The 17,447-nt window shown below is 52.9% G+C and overlaps 5 protein-coding genes across 5 annotated transcripts in view; 3 read left to right on the plus strand and 2 right to left on the minus strand.

Moving 5' to 3' along the window:
- PV07_02587 (uncharacterized protein) overlaps positions 1–2,515 on the minus strand; it is a gene marked incomplete at both ends in the record, with an annotated part of 4,718 nt that extends 2,203 nt beyond the window's left edge. Inside the window, 6 exons of the mRNA XM_016389209.1 lie at positions 62–987; positions 1,039–1,611; positions 1,667–1,691; positions 1,742–1,912; positions 1,961–2,058; positions 2,106–2,515. Coding sequence (XP_016251111.1) covers positions 62–987; positions 1,039–1,611; positions 1,667–1,691; positions 1,742–1,912; positions 1,961–2,058; positions 2,106–2,515 — 2,203 coding nt within the window. The remainder of the gene's footprint in view (positions 1–61; positions 988–1,038; positions 1,612–1,666; positions 1,692–1,741; positions 1,913–1,960; positions 2,059–2,105) is intronic.
- Positions 2,516–3,891: 1,376 nt separating this feature from the next.
- PV07_02588 (uncharacterized protein) lies at positions 3,892–5,690 on the plus strand. The gene is made up of 5 exons (XM_016389210.1): positions 3,892–4,231; positions 4,299–4,407; positions 4,481–4,621; positions 4,676–4,703; positions 4,766–5,690. The coding sequence occupies exons 1-5, from the start codon at positions 4,219–4,221 to the stop codon at positions 5,363–5,365; spliced, it is 891 nt and encodes a 296-aa protein (XP_016251112.1). The 5' UTR covers positions 3,892–4,218; the 3' UTR covers positions 5,366–5,690.
- Positions 5,691–9,188: 3,498 nt separating this feature from the next.
- PV07_02589 (uncharacterized protein) lies at positions 9,189–11,048 on the plus strand (the record flags this gene model as incomplete). Its single annotated transcript, XM_016389211.1, has 6 exons — positions 9,189–9,263; positions 9,320–9,470; positions 9,535–9,594; positions 9,656–10,038; positions 10,113–10,344; positions 10,411–11,048. The coding sequence occupies 6 exons, from the start codon at positions 9,189–9,191 to the stop codon at positions 11,046–11,048; spliced, it is 1,539 nt and encodes a 512-aa protein (XP_016251113.1).
- PV07_02590 (uncharacterized protein) lies at positions 10,831–15,488 on the minus strand. The gene has a single exon (XM_016389212.1). The coding sequence runs from the start codon at positions 15,259–15,261 to the stop codon at positions 11,440–11,442; it is 3,822 nt and encodes a 1,273-aa protein (XP_016251114.1). The 5' UTR covers positions 15,262–15,488; the 3' UTR covers positions 10,831–11,439.
- A 621-nt stretch (positions 15,489–16,109) lies between these two features.
- Positions 16,110–17,350, plus strand: PV07_02591 (uncharacterized protein; the record flags this gene model as incomplete). The annotated part of the gene is made up of 1 exon (XM_016389213.1): positions 16,110–17,350. The coding sequence occupies exon 1, from the start codon at positions 16,226–16,228 to the stop codon at positions 17,348–17,350; it is 1,125 nt and encodes a 374-aa protein (XP_016251115.1). The 5' UTR covers positions 16,110–16,225.
- Positions 17,351–17,447: the final 97 nt, after the last annotated feature.

A 17,447-nucleotide genomic window follows, 5' to 3' on the forward strand; every position in this document is an offset into this window, starting at 1 on the left:
CCCCCGTGCGCGTTGACGTCCGCCCCCGCGGCCAGTAGCATCTGCACCACCGCCTCGTGGCCTCGACCTGATGCCGCCTGTAGCGCAGTGCCGTAGTGTCCCCCTTCTGCATTGACGTCGATATTTCGTCCCAGGATCTCCTTAACAACTGTAGGAACACCTATATCTGCCGCATAATATAGAGGCTGAGCCACATCCTCGGCTTTTACCGAGAAATCCATCCTTCCTTTTGGGCTATCGATATCGTAAAGTTGTACCCATGAAAGTAGGGAGGCATCCACATCCGTGAGGAACCGTAAGGTAAGTTGCAGAAGTGTCCCGTCAAGAAGTGTCCCGTCAATAATGCGGCTGATGGTCTGCAGGTGCTGCCACCACTCCTCCACCGCGTATCTCGTCAGGGCATACTGCGCGACGAGATCTTCAGTCAAGGGTCCATCGTGACAAAGATGGAGCAAGTAACGCAGGCAACCTTCTGCAACAATAGAGTGGCAGACTTGTGACTGAAAACTCTGACGAAACGCACAGCGGTCAGACAGGAAGAATTCCTTGACAGAAAAATGTGCCAACCGAATTTGCATCCGGTCAGCGTCTTTGTCACTCCCATCCACTGAGACGACGTTGTCTGTGTCACTGTCTTCCCAGAAATCTCCGTTGCTATTAATGGGATTCAAGACAATCAGGGTAGAACAGACAACCATAACATCCATGGGATCAGGAAGCCGTTCCTCCGGATCAAATCCCCCTTGATCTCCAGTCTCTATGGCGAGAATCTCGACCATTTCTGCTAACTCGAGAGGGCGGTTCGAGAAACAGAGCCATTGCAAGGCTTTAATAGCATTCTGAAGCTGCCCGGCTGAATCGAGACTTTGTAGTATTCGATTATACGTCTCATCTAGCGTCTTTGGGAGGGACGATAGCGCCTTTCTCAGCGCCTTCAACTGGATACACTGGCGAATAGACTCAAGTTGACAAAATACCCATCGAAACCTATGCCACGGTTAGTACGCTGTGCGCAACAGGATAGAATACTATCCTTACATTCCACCGGCCTTCTCCATCAACGCCGTCATGATTTCATTCTGCACCGACACTGGCCACTTCTTCAGCCTCGCGTCGATGGCTATCCGATCGCGAATGTAGATACGTATATCCTCGTCTACAATGGCACTTTGAATGTTGATATTGTGGTCCGCAACCGGACTCAATTCGTCTTCAATGTCCTTCTCCCGACGACTCGTGGCCAAGATATGGAGATCTCGTAGTTGGGACGTTGCCACTTCTCGAATAAAAGGTAATAGACCTTCACGGTCTATACATTCATCCAAAGCATCTAGAATGATGTATTTCACTCCTGAACGAACCATTGCTTTTTTAAGCAGTGAGTGAATACTGTCTTCTGCGGGCTGCTGCTGTCCGCCACTGTATTGATTATATAGTGTTTCAAGATCGTGGAGGATGTCGTTAGCCTGTAGAGCAGCCTGGAATAATAATGATCGAATAGCCTTTTCAGAGGACTGTTTCGCTGCATCATTGAAATCGAAATAAAAGTAGCTCACTATCGTATCGGGGTAAGACTCCTTATGCTGAAGAATATTGTGTAACGATGCAGCGCTAGTCAGCTCGTTTAGCCAGAACGACTTGTGCTAACATCACCCCATGGTCTTACCTTAAGATGGTCTTGCCGCAGCCCGCTGAGAAAGCGTGTTAGTGCTGCTTCGTCACTACTACAACCGCGACGTACCACTACCGTGGAGCCACATCAATGATGACGTCGAGCTTTTCCACTCAGTGAAGCGTTGACCGCTGAGGAGCCACTGCCCCGTCTCAGGGTGTCGCTTCTGCAGCGCTGCGTGGTAGTTTGTGGACGGATCTGGTATGTTCAACCATTTCGACAATTTATCCTGCAGTTCCTCTGTCACATATCTTAGCTCAGCCATCCAACACGTGTAACCGCACTTACGATCCGCGCGGATTTGCAGGCGGTCCATCCGCGTGCAAAGTTGTTCATTCTGTTCTCGTACCGTCTCCAAATCCTCATGGATCGCTCTTGACAAGGCCCTTCCATCGTCAGTGGCCATTCTCTTCTTCGAAGCAGTTGTACGCACATCAAGTCATTTGTCAGGGCGCAGCTGATGAGCGTCTTCAACCGTTCCATTCGAGCCAATGCATCTTCTACTTCCTTTTTGGTGAATTTCCACAATAGTGCTGATTTGACTTGGTCTCTTTTCCTAGATGTCGGCAATTGTTTTACCATGGACTCAAGAACACCTTTGAACTGGTCGAGCGGACCATTTGGAACTCCCAACAGCTTCACTTGATTGAACCAAGGATCGTTGAATCGGGCTTCTTCTACTTGAAAGCGCAGATTGGTCAAGAGACCGTAGAGATTACCAGCCTCAACTGCCACCTTCTTCTGCTCTGCTGTTGCATTTCTTGCCTCGTTGATGTAGCTTGTGAGGGTTGATGTGAGCTGTAATACAGCAATAATGCTGGCCGTCATTGACAACGGATCCATTGTATGATGTCCCGGCCGGGCAAGGTAACCGGCGGAGTGGGCGAGTAGATCGTCACCGTGGCTGGAGGTGTGGAGGACGAAGAAAGGGAACACTCGGTGTGTTGTTCATAGGCAAAAACGTCATGCGTTCAACGGTGACATGACAGGATAGGACGTATCTTGCGAAGAAGTCTTGTTGGGGATTGTGGAAGGACGCTGAACAAGTCCCTGGAAGCCAGATCACCTAACGACGCCATCATGGTGATATATTTCAGCTGGTCGAGGGTCAGCTGCGGTCAGGCTGTGATCAGTGTACAGCTTGGAGGGGCGCAGGCAGTTTGCGGTAGGACGAGGCGGACTCGATGTTCACCATAGAGTAGGGCTTGCGGGGGGGCCCCAAGGCGCTCAAGCCGAAGTGCGTGGTTAGGGCAGCTTAATCAGCAGCAACTTTTCCCACACGAGCCCGCGGTGAACCTGTGTAAACAACAAACCCATGCTACAACGTATTACTGTTTGTTTAGGCACAGACGCGCAAATAAGCATTCAGGTCTAGTTATCTCCCGAAGGTGTGGAGAGGAATAGAGCCTAACAACCAGGGGCCCCCGCGTTTGCTTTGTCACGTGCTAGGAGAGGGCGAGTCTAATACGGGGTACTCGAACCTGTATCTTTCCCTTGCGCAGCTCTGTAACCTTCCCATGCTTGGACTTCATTGGCTCAAACGTTGGTACATGTGATATCGACACATTCTAATTCCTTTCTAGAGTCGAGAAGAGCGAGGGGGAGGAAGTGGCTCCTAGATGCAGGGCTGTGCGAGACAGAATGCAATCAGCAGCAGGTAGAACCTGTATGTCTAGGGGCGGCATTTCATTGTACTTATGCTATGTGTTCCGAGAGTTCATTGCCGTAGTAGCCATGGAGGTACCTCACTCGTTTGTAGAGACGCAGAGGAATGCAGGCAGAATATCCATGCAATATGAATTGAGGTATCTCTCCTTGTTGCACGACGTCGGGCTTTTCCGATGGCGTTCACCACGCCGGGATGAGGGTTACGATATTGAATTGACCTAAGCACGCCCTGGACTGAGCGACGCTCATCATCTTACCCTCCGCATTTGAAGGGCAGAGCAAGAAAACACCAATGTCTTACGATCCAGGTCGCCAAAAGCATCACATGACGTTTGGGACATCGGTCTAATTATCTTCCGCTGTCGAAACTGTACTCGCTAGAATCCTGATCTTCTGCAAGGCAGACTCCACGCCAACGCTCAGGGTAAGGCGCACCCCGTATTCGCATTCGCGATACGATTGCCACGTCCACCTGGCGAATGAGAGCAAGCCTAATTCACACCACTTCATCCATTTGGTGATAGCCTGCTCTTGGGCCCTTGACTATGCTGGCTCAAGAGAGGTTTTCGAGGCGCCAGTTCGTCCATCGACGACTTCACCTAGCGCCTTGTCTATGGCGTGCACGACAAACGACCAGCGTGTGCTCTCATGAAGATCAGGCGCTCGTGCCTTTGTATGTTCATATACAGGGGAGTTTTCTGAGCCCTCTTGAACAAGAGCATGCAAGCGATGGCTGCGTCCTGATAGCCAGAGAACATATATAAGTCGACAGCACAGGGACTTTGACAACTCGTCCAGCATTTTAGCCATTCTCTCTCTCTCTATCCCATTCCACAATAGCCTTCCATATCCCGCACCAAGCCCTCTTATCACCCACGATGTCTGAACCAGGTATGCCTCTCTTCTATCTTTGAGACACTCACGAAGCGCTGGACTAACACTCCGTTTCCTCTTGAAGACACCTCAGTCGCCATCAATCCGTACCTCCACCACGTGGCAAAGGGCGCCTCATCCGCCTTCGCCGTTCTCTTCTTCTTGTCCTTCCTCTTGCACATCTATCAAAGCAGGCAAGTCCCGATAGTCGACTGCTCCACAAGACCCGGCTAGCCCTCCGCGACTGACACTGTTGGATGTGGATAGCAAGTACAAGTCATGGTATTACACCATGTGTCTTCCCATGGCAGCCGGCCTGGTAGTTGGCGGGTTTATATGTCGTGAAATCTCGGCATTCAATGGCTCTGATCAAGTCAGCGCTGTCGAGGGACTCTTTTATACTGCGACGTGAGCATTTCTGTCCGGTTCGGGTCGAGGGTTAACTGACGGGAATTTCGACAGTTACGTCTTCACCGTTCCACTTTATGCCGTAAGCCATCTATTTCCCACATTCTGTTGTTGGCTCTGTCACCCCCTCTAACAAGCATTCAGTTAATCCTTCATCTCGACTACCACCTCCCCACCTATCCACCAGCATTGGTTCCTCGAATCCATCCGCCGCTGTACCTTCTGCTCATCTCCATCTTCACCTCCGCCATCATCGCTTGCACCGCCCAGGGCTGCGCGACTTACTTCTCTCCCGAGGGTCGGTCATCCGGCGAGCTCACTTCGGGGCTGCGTCTCGTCAAAGCATCCCTCTTTCTACAGCTCTTTCTCAACCTGCTTCTCATCATAATCCTCAAAGTCTGGCTGATCAGGCTGTGCATCCGACGCCGTCGGCCGGCCCAGCAGACGTCCAGCCCACCCCACGATGTGGCCAAAGTTGTCGGCCTCGTCTTCTTCCTGCTCGGGTTGATCGTCCTGACGAATGTCTTCCGCACAGTCCAAATCTACGCTCAGCCGACTTCACGGCTCTGGACCACCGAGGGGTGGTTCTGGGGGTTTATGGTCGCAGAGTGGGTGCTGTATAGTGCGGCATGGCATTTGATGCATCCCGGGCGCATGATGAACCAACGTGGATGGGGACAGTGCTGTCACAGGTCAAACCGCGGTGGCAGTGGGAACGAGCAGACCCCTGCTCGGAAGGTCTGACGCAGTATCGGAGGGACAGAGGAAGGGAGGGAGGAAGAACGAGAAGAGAGAGTAGGACAAGCTGCTGTGAGGCAAAGAAACCCTCGTTTGAAAAAGTCCAGAATAAGGGATAAGGCTGTGTGGTTTCAGGGACAGAGGTTTCTCGTGCGAATAACACTGGGGTAGTAGGGATAGGTCGACTGGCTCTCCTGACTTTTACCGTTATAGCGTTCTTGTGGCCACCCATAATCCGTGGAGAGGGATGAGGCCGCGTTTGAGCTCACTGAGCCACCAATCAAGTCACTTCTTACGACTGAGTGCGAGACCGATTGATCCGACATCCAAGGCTTCACTTGCCGCTTTCGGCAACGGGCGATATCCACCTGTCAGCGTCTCGCATCGCGCTACGATGGATGCTCTAACGCCTTCCAGCTCGAACAACACTCCGACCTCAATACCCTTGGAGAGCTTTGCTTCACTAGAGGTTCGTTTCGTTACATGTTCTCGATCTAGGGGCCTTGTGATTAGCCGGATACCAACGACGTCTATTTTCAGTCGCGGCCACGGAGTCGCAGAGCCCGTCTCGGCCTCGGTGCTCAGCCATCGGTGTCGAGTCGTACAGGAGCTCGTACACTGGACTAGACCTCATGGATCAAACGGATACAGGCATCAGGTACATCTGGTATCCGTACCATACCCGCGGAGCACTATCGGTTGTGTCGGGGTGTAGTCATGTTCTAATGAATGTCGATGGTAAAAGTGTATAGCGAATCATGAGGATTTAGGGGGTTTTTGACGAGTATCTGGATTTCATTCTGCAGATTGTCCACCTCAACGAAGTATGCAAGTTCAGAGCGCAAGGAGCTCGTGAGACGGGGTTCTCTTCCTGCACAGAAAAAGGCCAAGTCTATGCTGGCTTCAGACGAAAAAAAGACATCATGACTACGTCCAAAGCAGTCTATACGCTGTATCACAACCATGGCTCAATCTGCTCCAGAATGGTTCGCTACACGTTTGCTCTCAGGGGTCCTCCCAAAGACGACTCGTGCGACATTGCGCTGGAGGAGAAGAGCATCGACATTTTTAACGAAGAGCAGCTGTCTGAACACTTTCTGTGCGAAATCAACCCCCACGGACAGGTAAGAGTCTCCGTCCTCTCGGTGCCGACTTGTCTGGATCGGTGCTGAACGCGCCGCAAAGGTACCTGTGCTCGCCTCTCCTGTGCTGGAGAAGACCATCCCCGACAGCCTCCAGATAACACACCACATTGCGCGCCTGTACCCCTCCCTGATTCCCGACTCGCACGCGGACCAAATACGGAGTCTCCTGTCCGACTTGCATTCGCTCAACTACTTCTCGCTGTCCTTCTCCGGCAGGGAGCACGTCGCCCACGGTTTCAAGACCGCCGTCCAGCAACGACTCGACGGCGACATCAGCGGCCGATACCGAGCGGCGTTGACCTTCAAACTAGGCGTGTAAGGAAACAGGATTCTCTCTTTCCACTCGACGATCGTGCCATGTCTGACATTGCGAATAAAAAAAAAAGGATCGAACGGCAGAAAATCGCCGGTCTCGACCCCGGAACGGTCGAGGAGATGAGTCGGCGCGCGCGAGCCCTCATGCAGCAGTTTGACTCGCTCCTGGGAGAAGCGACCCCGAAGGACGGAGGAGGCAACCTTTCGCGCCCTGCCACGTGGTTGTTCGGGCTGCCTAGGCCCACGGCCTTGGACGCGCATCTGATCGTCTTCATCGACAGAATGCTCAAGGTCGGGAGAGAGGATGTGGTTCCGGAGGGGCTGAAGGGCTATGCAAGGAAAGCCATGGGCCAGAAGGAATGGAAAGTTCTTGGACCCTGACGAGTTCTAGCTTCTTCCACCATGTTCATAGCCTCAGCACAAGGTGTCTAATGTCACATTAATCAGATTTTGTTCACTAATTGCCTGTTAACCGAGAAAATCCCAGTGTCTGCAGAGCGGCGGCCAAAGTACAGATTCGCCTTGATACGCCATTATTCCCTAAATGAGTATTTCCCTGCATCCTACAGCATCGTTGCCAACCACAGCGGCGACACCTCACTTCCTGCAATTAATTGTAATGCTCTCCTACAGAGGCCGAGGACAAGCGTAGTGAAGGGATTAAATGAACGGTCACTATCCTTCGATGTGATCTCTGGAGATTGTAATGCGTTGGCACCATTGTAGAACCTCTAATCCTACCAAGGAACTAAGGTCCGGGGAACCGAGTGTAGTCTGTCATGAGGTGGTATCTCTTTAGAGGAATGGAGCATCAAGGTCGATGCATCGTATTGCCAGAAATTCTTGGTGGGTACCTCTGAATGATCGTCTATCGTTTCCCTCACTTAGAATACCCAGCAGAGCTAGTGCTATCGTTTCCGCAGGGAACAACTTTTATATATACAAGGGAACCGTACTCCCGGATGGCACCACCTCCTTCCAAGCGTCTCCCTCCCTAAAGTCCATGAGATACTTGAGGAGCCTCGGCGAGATGAGGTGAGTCCTGCCCTTGTCATATAGCCGGGAGAGGAAGCAAAGCACATGTGCATCTAGGGCGGTGGGTTCGTCGCCGTAGATATAGTTGCTGTTCTTCCCATTGGCGTGCTTGTCCATCAGCGCCTCGATTTGGGCGTTGAACGTGCGCGATCGCTCCTCGTTCGCGGCGATCTGCTCAGGCAAAATATTCAGCTCCATCGCCTGGCGTCTGTTCCAGGGTGCAGAGCACAGCACTGTCAGCAAAGTTTCCCAAGCACAAAGATATTGTAAAGGCCACTCACTGCCCTAGTTTGTACTCCAAGGCTCGTCGATACCGATCGGAGATGCCTGGCTGGGCAAGCTTGGCCCGAAGGCATTGCTGGAGAACTTCACCGCGGTGCGGCAAGCCGCCGAAGGTCAGGGCGTAGAAGTTGATCTGGTGGAGCGCGTCCAGCAGGCTCTCGATCTCTTCGGCATGCTCGTCGGGGAGAAGTCGTGGATAGTGCTCGGCAAAGTACCGCGTGATGTCGACGCTCTCGGGCATGGGCTTGGGGAGCAGCTGCGGATGGGCGAGAACAGGCACCTAGGTCCTCAGCTCAGTCGTGGCGACGCTTGTATATCCACAGGTGCTGCATACGTAGCCTTCAGGATTGATATCGCAGAGGAAGCTCTCCTCAATCTGCTCGGCCTTGTCCCCGATGTCCACCTCCTGCTCTTGGATCTGCAGGCCCTTGCCGTGTTTGGGCGGCCCACGCAGGGCAAAAGTCACACGTACCATGATCGAGCATATAGAATGACTCGCATAGTACAGAGTGTACGGTTCCTCGGCCATTTGAGCAGTATGTATCTGGTAGAACTTGAGAGATATTCACGCAAGTCTCGGTCTCGCTGCTCACAAGGCTGAGCTCATCCGCCTGAAATCAGATGTGTCCTCTGTCTCGATACCACCCTGTTGTTTGCTTGGTTATCTGACAGCACCATTTTGAAGGATATATTAGGGCGGCCTAGCCGACTTTTCCCCTATGACCATTTACAGTGGTTGTGTTCGGTCGTACGGCCTCAGATATGAGGTCGGGCAGAACAGACACCGACGCTGCACTGCGGGGTCTCCGCGCCTCCGCCCTCTCCGCCTCCGCGGCAGAAACGCGGAAATCTCGGCAGAATGCCATACGCTGCCCCATTCGAATACTCCCTGTCTCGCAGCAACCCATTAATCATACCCTCCCGAGACGGATAAAAACACCAGCTCTTTCATTCTCGGTGGCAGCACTCATGTATCACTCCGGAGATCTTGTCTTACACGACGGCTCTCTTCCCAGGAACTGCTGGCAGCCTCCATACGGGCCACCGTGACGATGTATCCAGATGGCTCTTCATGGGGCCTATTCTGGGTTCTACCTCTTGCGTGCGCGACTACAACTCTCATATCTGTAAGAACGCCCCTATTGTCTGTGTTGAAGCGGGGGCCCTGACCTGACATGCCCAGGCCTTGGTGTTGGTGATCTACCGGCTCTTTTTCCATCCCCTCTCGAAATATCCCGGACCTTTCCTTGCAAAGGTCACGGGGCTTCACCCTGCATATCATGCATTGATTGGCGACCGACACCTCTATGTCTACAGGCAGCATCAGAAATACGGTAAGCACACCGAAAATCGGGTCCCATCACTTCAAGCCCGGTGACTGACGACCGGTTGCTCAAGGGGATGTCGTCCGGGTGGCTCCAAATATTGTGTCCATCAACAAAGTGGGAGCACTCAGAGGTAAGCGACTGTCTTCGCAGTATGAGAGGGTGTCACGGGGAAAAGCTCACCTTTGGCAAAGACATCTACGGAGTCAATCGAAACGTTCAAAAGGGGTTTGTCTATGATGTCGTCACCCACCACGCCGGATTTCCCAGCACATTCTCCTCCACGGACCGGGCGATGCACGCTCGAAAGCGTCGAGCCCTGGCGCCAGGGTTCACCGACGCGGCGCTTCGCGACATGGAAGACTTTGTCCTCAATCATGTCCGCACCTTCATCCGGAAGATCGGCCCCTCGGGCAGAGAGTCTGCACGGGTGGTGGATATGGGGTTGTGGTGCAACTATTTGACATTCGACGTGATGGCGGACGTTGCCTTTGGAAAGGACTTTGGCATGCTTGAGCGCGAGGAGCTTCGCGACATTCCTAACCTGGTGAATGCAGCAGGCCACCGATCTTTGATCGTCAGTCCCGTTTCCCCCTCAAAATCTCTTCGCTCAAATGTCTCAATCAACAAGCTAATCCATGAATCAACCAGAGTGGCTCCAGCCAATTGATCTTTCGCTTGGGGTTGGACCAATATATGGCAAGGGATATAGTGAAGAACGCCCCCAAGCTCATCAGGTTCGTCCGGCAGACCTTGACCGAGAGGATTGCCAGCAAGTCCGAGCGCAAGGACTTTGTCCACTACATGCTCAAGGCGCAAGAGTCGGGCAAAGGGTACGAGACCAAAGAACTCATGGCCGATTGTCGTTCCATGGTGATCGCTGGTGAGTGAAAAGAAAAGCCAACCACTGCCGCGTTCACGCCCCTAAGCAATCACGCCCCGAAAACAGGCTCCGATACTACCGCGACCCAGCTGGCGGCCAATTTCTACTACCTCACGCGAAATCCGGAGACCATGAAGCGGCTCACGACGGAGATCCGGTCGAGATTCTCCAAGGTGGAAGAAATCCAACTGGGAAAGACGTTGGAAGGCTGTGACTATCTCAAGGCCGTCGTGGAGGAGACCTTGCGAATGAACCCGAGCTTGCCAGGCTATCTGCCGCGAAAGGTCCTCCCAGGCGGAATCGACATTGACGGCGAGCACTATCCCCCAGGGGTAGAGGTTGCAGTGACCACCTGGGCTCTTCAGCACGACCCCCGATACTTTGACCAGCCACACCGGCACAATCCCAGTCGATGGATTGCTGTCGAAAGCGGCGAACACAACGTCAAACGCGCCCTGGACGCGTTCGCTCCCTTTTCATACGGTTCTCGGATTTGCATAGGCCGGAGACTGGCCTATATCGAGCTCTGGGTCACTCTTGCCCGGGCCGTGTTCTTGTACGACTTCAAGTACATCAGTGGAGGAAGGGAGGAGGCCCTTGGGCAGGAATACGACGAGTACAGAATGTTGGACAACTTCTCCGCCGCTCGTGACGGACCGCTCATCGAGGTTAGACGAAGACCGGATTATGATCTTGTCGTCTAGGCTGGCCAGTGCTAGCATCCAAAAGAAATGGCAAAGTGGCATCGCTACCAGATGTAGACCACGTGGGATGCTAAGTGTATCGAGAAAGAAAAAAAAGGCGGGAACGGAACGAGAGGAGGTCCAGAGCAGCGAGTCCAGACGCCTCAGCTGGTAGCAGAGGTTCACGTAGCCCATCAGCCTTGCTGGTGCAACTTGGAGACAGCGAAGCCTTTTTCTCCAACCTCCCGATGACTTGCCGCTCCGAATTCGTCAGTATCACCATAACAATATCCATGTCCAATTGGTGCCATTCACTCTGGAGCAAGCAGCAGTCATCATAAGATAATAACCACACCCGTTCAAGCACCGGAAGATTTCGCCACAAGCTAAAGAGCTTCTCAGTCAAATAAATTCAGTATTCCTCCATGGTCTGATCAGCTTTCCTGATCACACCACTGAACCGTCCTGTACCACCTTCAGACTGTCCATCTTCGACCGCAGCCCATCGATCAAGGTTATTCGGCCATCCAAAAGTCATCTGCCACGCCTGCTCGAGGACGCGCTTTTCAATCGGATGAATGCATTGAGTCAATGTGCCCAACCAAGGAACTGTTGCGTAATCCGCGGATGACTCAGACATCATGATCCTTGCCAGCGACATCTCGGAGGCTCGAGAGCCAGCAGTCCGGGACGACGCACTTTGCTCACCTTCAACCACTGGCCATTTGTAAAATCGTTCCCTACGAACGGCCAGGGCATCGTCCATGGTAGGTTCGGGGCCCTGAACTAGCGCATTTTGGTTATAGATACTCTGGAACGAAATTGGAACGTTGATCTTGACATAGCCACAACTGTTAAGGATGATTTCTTGAACATGTCCGCGGAACGTTGGCTTAGGCTTCGGATAAGCTCCTATGTCAATCAGTCCCGCGTCGTATTTGTGTGCAAGAAGTGTTTTCCCCGGCGTAATAGCGTCAAGGACTCGAGCCCAGGAGGCGCCGATGGGCAAAGTCTCTTGAGTCCAGTCTTCTAGAGGGTGAAGGCAGCGAAGATGACCCGGTACTCTCCCAATGGTCGTGTTGAGATCGTCATCATGACACGCGGTCATGCTGACGGAGTCAAGGATTAGGGAATGGAGACTTGTGTCTCTGCCAAGTTTCATGAACTCCTGCAGCATCCATGGAGTAAACCAACAATTTTCAAATTTGAGCTCTCGTACGTGGTCGAATTTTGTGAGAAGCGGCCATGTCGGTTTGCTGGTGTCGTCAATCAGGAAAGGCCCCGGATCATGGGTGATCGGCGCGTGCAAGACGTGCTTATTCCGTGCAAACATGCCAGCAGCATGTTCCCCGCCGCCAGTATAGCCAATGTTCAGGCTGTGCAGATTCTCTATCTTGGCAACGTATGTTCTCAAAAACTCGGTGAACCTCTCAGCAGCCTTGGAGGGCCAGATGCGCATGTTCTTAGCAAATAGTCGATCGCCCGTTACGTGCTCCTGGCGCCAGTCCGGGCTTACCAAGATCTGCAGCGTCTTGAGTCCAGAGAAGCTCTTCCAGAATTCTTCTTGTTCTAAGCATGGGAGGAGCCCAGAGGACAATTTACTGATGCGGAGGGTATGGATCGACTGGAAGTTTTGCCTGTGGGTAATGATGGCTGTCGTGTAAGCGGATAGGAAAGCCCGCTGCGCCCACACAGTTTCCATCAACCATTGAGCTTGCGGCTCTGTGAGCAATCCGGGCAGCAGTGGAGATGCGACAGGATTGGCGGTGTTCTTTTGGACAAAAGGGCAGTGACCTCCATGCTCAGCAGCAAGATTCTGACCGCTGAAAATTAGTGGCCACTGTGGTGATCTCCTACCCCCGTTTTGGGAATGGGTTGCGAGTCGGCGCTCTCGCACAACCTGATGCACCTGAAAAGGGGTAGGAAGCTCGCCACCGTCATCCGCGAGAGCTTCTACTGCCAGAACTGGACCACCTCCCACATGGCATTCCGGGTCGTAATCATATTGCTCGTCCTGATTTCTGAAGCTCTCGATGTCACGAATCCTGAGAGCATCCAAAAAGTGAAACTCTTTAACAGCAGACTCTGGGGTCGTCTGCTTCGTCATAAGCGCCTTTAGCGCTGCGTTGATGGTATTCTGTTGGGCCCATCTAAAGTATTCATTACGGGCAAAAGTGATCCAAACATCTTCGGTTTCGAACGTCTTCCCGAAGACTTTGCTCCCCTTCGCCATCCGTCGATTGAAAAGAGCCATATCGGAAATATCAGGGCCTTCTAGCCAGCCGTGACCGCTGTCGATGCACAATCCAAGCTCCGACGCCCCGGTGATACTTTCGAGTGCTTCCTTGAGCAACGGGCAGTTATGATCAACAAGGTCCTCGAGAGCTTGCAGTTCTGGAAAGCGTGGGTATTGTTCAATAGGCCATTTGAATGTTCCAAACCATGCATCTTGTTCCTTATCAATGGTTTTCGTCTTAGCATGCGATAATCCTTGCTGATCGTACTCGAAAGACACGCCAAATTTGTTGATATTGGCGCCGTATTTCTTGAACATCGAGTTGGTGGGTAGGAGCCCGGACTTGCTATCCCAATTACTGCCACCCGTGCCGAAGAAGTGTCTGTCGAAATTGACCACGACGCTCCTGAACTGGATTGGAGCTATGATTTGTGCAATAGATCTGTTGACGAGGCGGAGGTTTCTCACATCTTGCGTAGAAAGAAACCTGCAAATTTCCGTCCACAGAACGACATCAAACAGCTGTAGAGCACTTGATTCTGGTCCGGAAGCTTTGACACGTCGAGACGACCGGATTCTGGTCAATCTTGTGCTCGTTGGAGACGTGCCAGGAGCCGCCGTGGGCTTCCAGAGGCGAGGGTAGTGCTTTTCGGGGGCTGGGGTTGGAACGTCCTTCGCGTACGGATCATCACTTTCGGCGGGGGTGATTGCATGGCGCGGAGGGGTCCAAAAGGGAAGGGGAAATTGGGTCCAAGGAGCCGGGGGCCCGACGTGATGGACTCTGTTCAGCCTGCTTGATTCTGCAGTTCGTCTTGGGTAATCGGCTGAACTGTTCTGCTCCGCACGCGTAGTCTGGTCGATGAACTCCTTCTTGGCGCTTGGAGGGATGACTTCAGGGATGAGGCTGGCATAGTCGAAAGTACTGACTGGAGAGGAATGGGCCTCTGACCCAGCAAGCGTGACGTCCTTACTCGTGGAGGATCTGTGTTTCGAGGCTTGGCTGTTCGGCAGGTCGTGGATGGGTCTACTGAGCGAGGTCTGAATAGTTCTGTTGTTAGTGGCCAGCAGTCGGGGCGAAGATACAAGATCATGTACTGAACCACTAGGTTCATTCTCGGACAGAGAGATCTGAGGAGACTCTGGGGCGTCGTATTGTGGAGTGTCCGGACAGGGGAGCTCTGAATGCGTTGCAGATGAAGTGGGATCCACAGCAGTTGACGCGCCAGAGAATAAGAAGCCCTTCGAACGTCTTCTCTGACGCGACCTTGTAAGCAGCGGACTTGTCAAATCCTTTTGAGCAGTGTTTCTAACAGCCATTCTCTTGTTCCTGGTGTGTTCCTCGAATGTGCTCGTTCTGGAGGGACCAGTACCGCTTGGTCGTGTGGTGAGGTCATCTTCTGGGATGGAGGGCTGCTGAGATAGTTCAGGCCGAAATGGCGTCGGCAGTAGTGGCCGAGACAGCGGTGTCTTCTTAGACTCACCTGCAGGTTGAATCGCCTCCTGATTGAGAGAGTCTCCGCGTGCCAGACGTTGCGATCGTCGAGTTGCAGGTCCTACAGCAGGTTGGCGGTCATCGACTGGATCAGCGAGTGTTGGGGTAGCAGATGGTGAACGCAGACCATGTGTGGATATTGGAGTGCTGCTCGGATGGAGTACGCCAGATGTTGCCGGTGTCAATGCCTCTTTCGCTTTCCCTTTACCCTTTCCCGATGTAGCTTTGCGTTCACGCCTCAACCTGTCGGCCTCACTTCGCAGATATTCAATCAGAGTCTCGGGACCAAAATCGGTGGCAACGGGAGGGAGGAGGGGGTCGGCTTTAGTTGCAGTAACGCTCTCTTTCTCGATTTTGGCAGCTCTGTTGGCAGCGGTAGCCTGGCGGTTTGCGCGAGCCAGCATAGCGATGATTTCATCTGGTACTCCATGCCGAACCTGCTGCCCGATGAGGTGGGTTCCATCTTCTTCAGACACATCCAGTCGTGGAGGATGTCGAAGGCTCATCGTCACCGTCGGTCGAAGCCGGAAATCGAGAGACGCACATGCAGATTTATTAATCCATGTTCTTCATATAAGGGAACTGCGCAAATGGTATCACATAACACGGAGAGTCAAGCCTCCGAAGTCCAAGATAAGCAACCTAAAAATCATTAAACGAGGCAAATGAAGTGATACAATGGTGTGAATTGTGGTAGGAATAAGTGTGGACATTGGCAGTCCGCGGTTCGCAGGCACCGCATTCAATGACATTCCCCCAAACTGGCCCTCTCCGCGAGTCCTGGAATAATGATTTTCCATGATGACTCTTGGCGTGTCACAGCCTCGTCTGAGCCTCATCCCAGCCTTGTCGCGGGCACAACTTTCACGCGAGGCTCTCCAATTCTAGTCGATCCAAGACACGACAGATGAGATGCTCTGCACTCTGCACATGCGACAACGTGGAGCTATCGGATTTTGTAGGTACTACGTATCCAACCCTCGACGTATAGTACCTTGTGAAATGGAGAGTGTCGATCTTCTCCTGCCTTCGTATAACCCATCTCGAGCTAAACCCTCGCTCGTATTCCCCCCTCTCCGACCGCCTCCATGAAGCCGGGCTAGCCAATAACTACAGCTTTTCACCATGGATATCAAGGCTTTGTCGCTCTTCTTGACCGAGATGGGATTCCGAGCTTCTGTGGATGCGGATTCCCTTTCCCTCCACCAGTCGTACACAGAACGAGTAGTACACAATAGTAACAGCACAGGCGTTTAAGCATGTTTCGGCGATAACGGGCTTTGTCTTTCTACAAGCCTTGTCAGAGTGCACCTATAAATGCATCTATTCACCAACTTCCCAACTTCTTGCTGAAAGACAATAGGAGAAATCCAGGTTGTCTACCAAAAGCTGCTGATACCTACATTGGTTGGATCTCAACTCTTCGAAGCCTAATAGGTGGTTGCTTGTCCAGAATCAAGTACCCTGACCATGCCGCCGTTGAACACTGCAGCAATCCTCCCCTCGCCCAAAGCACCAGCCCTCACGATCTCTCCGGCCCCCTACTCGCCTCCATCCTCCGGCGAAGTGGTGATCAGAGCCCACGCCGTGGCAATCAACCCTGCTGACTGGGCCATCCAACAGCTCGGTATCCTCATCTCAGAGGAAGACGGCTACCCATGTGTCCTTGGATGTGATGTTGCTGGAGAGGTTGTCGAGCTTCCCCGTGAAGGGCAGATGGACGACCGGATCTCCCATCTCAAGGTCGGCGATCGCGTCATCGGTCAGACAGGGCCGCTGAGAATCAAAGATTCCAGTGACTTGGATCTTACTGGGGATGACCTCGAACAGTGGCGCGGCAAAAAGGTGTATGCCTACTCTTCCTTCCAAACATATGTGGTCCTCCTTTCCCCCTTCGTGGCAAAGATCCCCGAGACCATGTCCTACGAAGACGCGACTGTATTGCCGCTTGGTGTGACCACCGCCTCCAGCTGTCTGTTTCCCGAGATGATGTTGGGGTTGGATATGCCTCCTGTAAGGGGCAAAGCCGAGAAAAAGGGCAAAACTCTCGTTGTCTGGGGAGCCTCTTCAAGCGTGGGCTCCTGCGGTGTCCAGCTCGCGGCACAGGCGGGCTACACTGTCGTCGGCATCTGTTCACCGCCGAACCATGAGTTCGTGAAGTCGCTCGGGGCGGAGGAATGCTTTGACCAAAACGATCCAAATATCATCGAATCTGTGGTCTCATATCTCAAGACTGAAGGGCAAGAGGTGGTCGGAGCATACGACGCCATCTCCAAACCTCCGACGCTGCAACCCCTCTGTGAAATCCTTCATGGATGCGGTGGCCGGAAGTTCATCGCCTCGGTCTACCCCGGCGCCGAACAGTACGCTAAACACGATGTGTCGATCGTGACGAATCTGTCAACGGTGAGCAACTTCGCCACCGGCCTCGCGCCGAAGGTGTGGAGTTGGCTCGAGAGTGCTTTGCAGGACCAGCGGGTCCAATGCATGCCTCCGCCTGAGCATATGGGCAAAGGGCTCGAGAGTATTCAAGCCGCAATGGACAAACTGGCTGGGGGGACGGTGAGCGGGAGGAAACTGGTGGTCACTCTGTGAATGTGATCTGTCTCGACAGTTGGTATAGAAACGGCGTTCAGATGGCGATTCCAGAAGGGAGGAGAAGGACCTCCGTTAGAGTGAAAATGAGAGGACT

This window comes from Cladophialophora immunda, assembly GCF_000835495.1.
Source record: "Cladophialophora immunda strain CBS 83496 unplaced genomic scaffold supercont1.2, whole genome shotgun sequence".
In the NCBI taxonomy this organism is placed as follows: Eukaryota; Fungi; Ascomycota; class Eurotiomycetes; order Chaetothyriales; family Herpotrichiellaceae; genus Cladophialophora; species Cladophialophora immunda.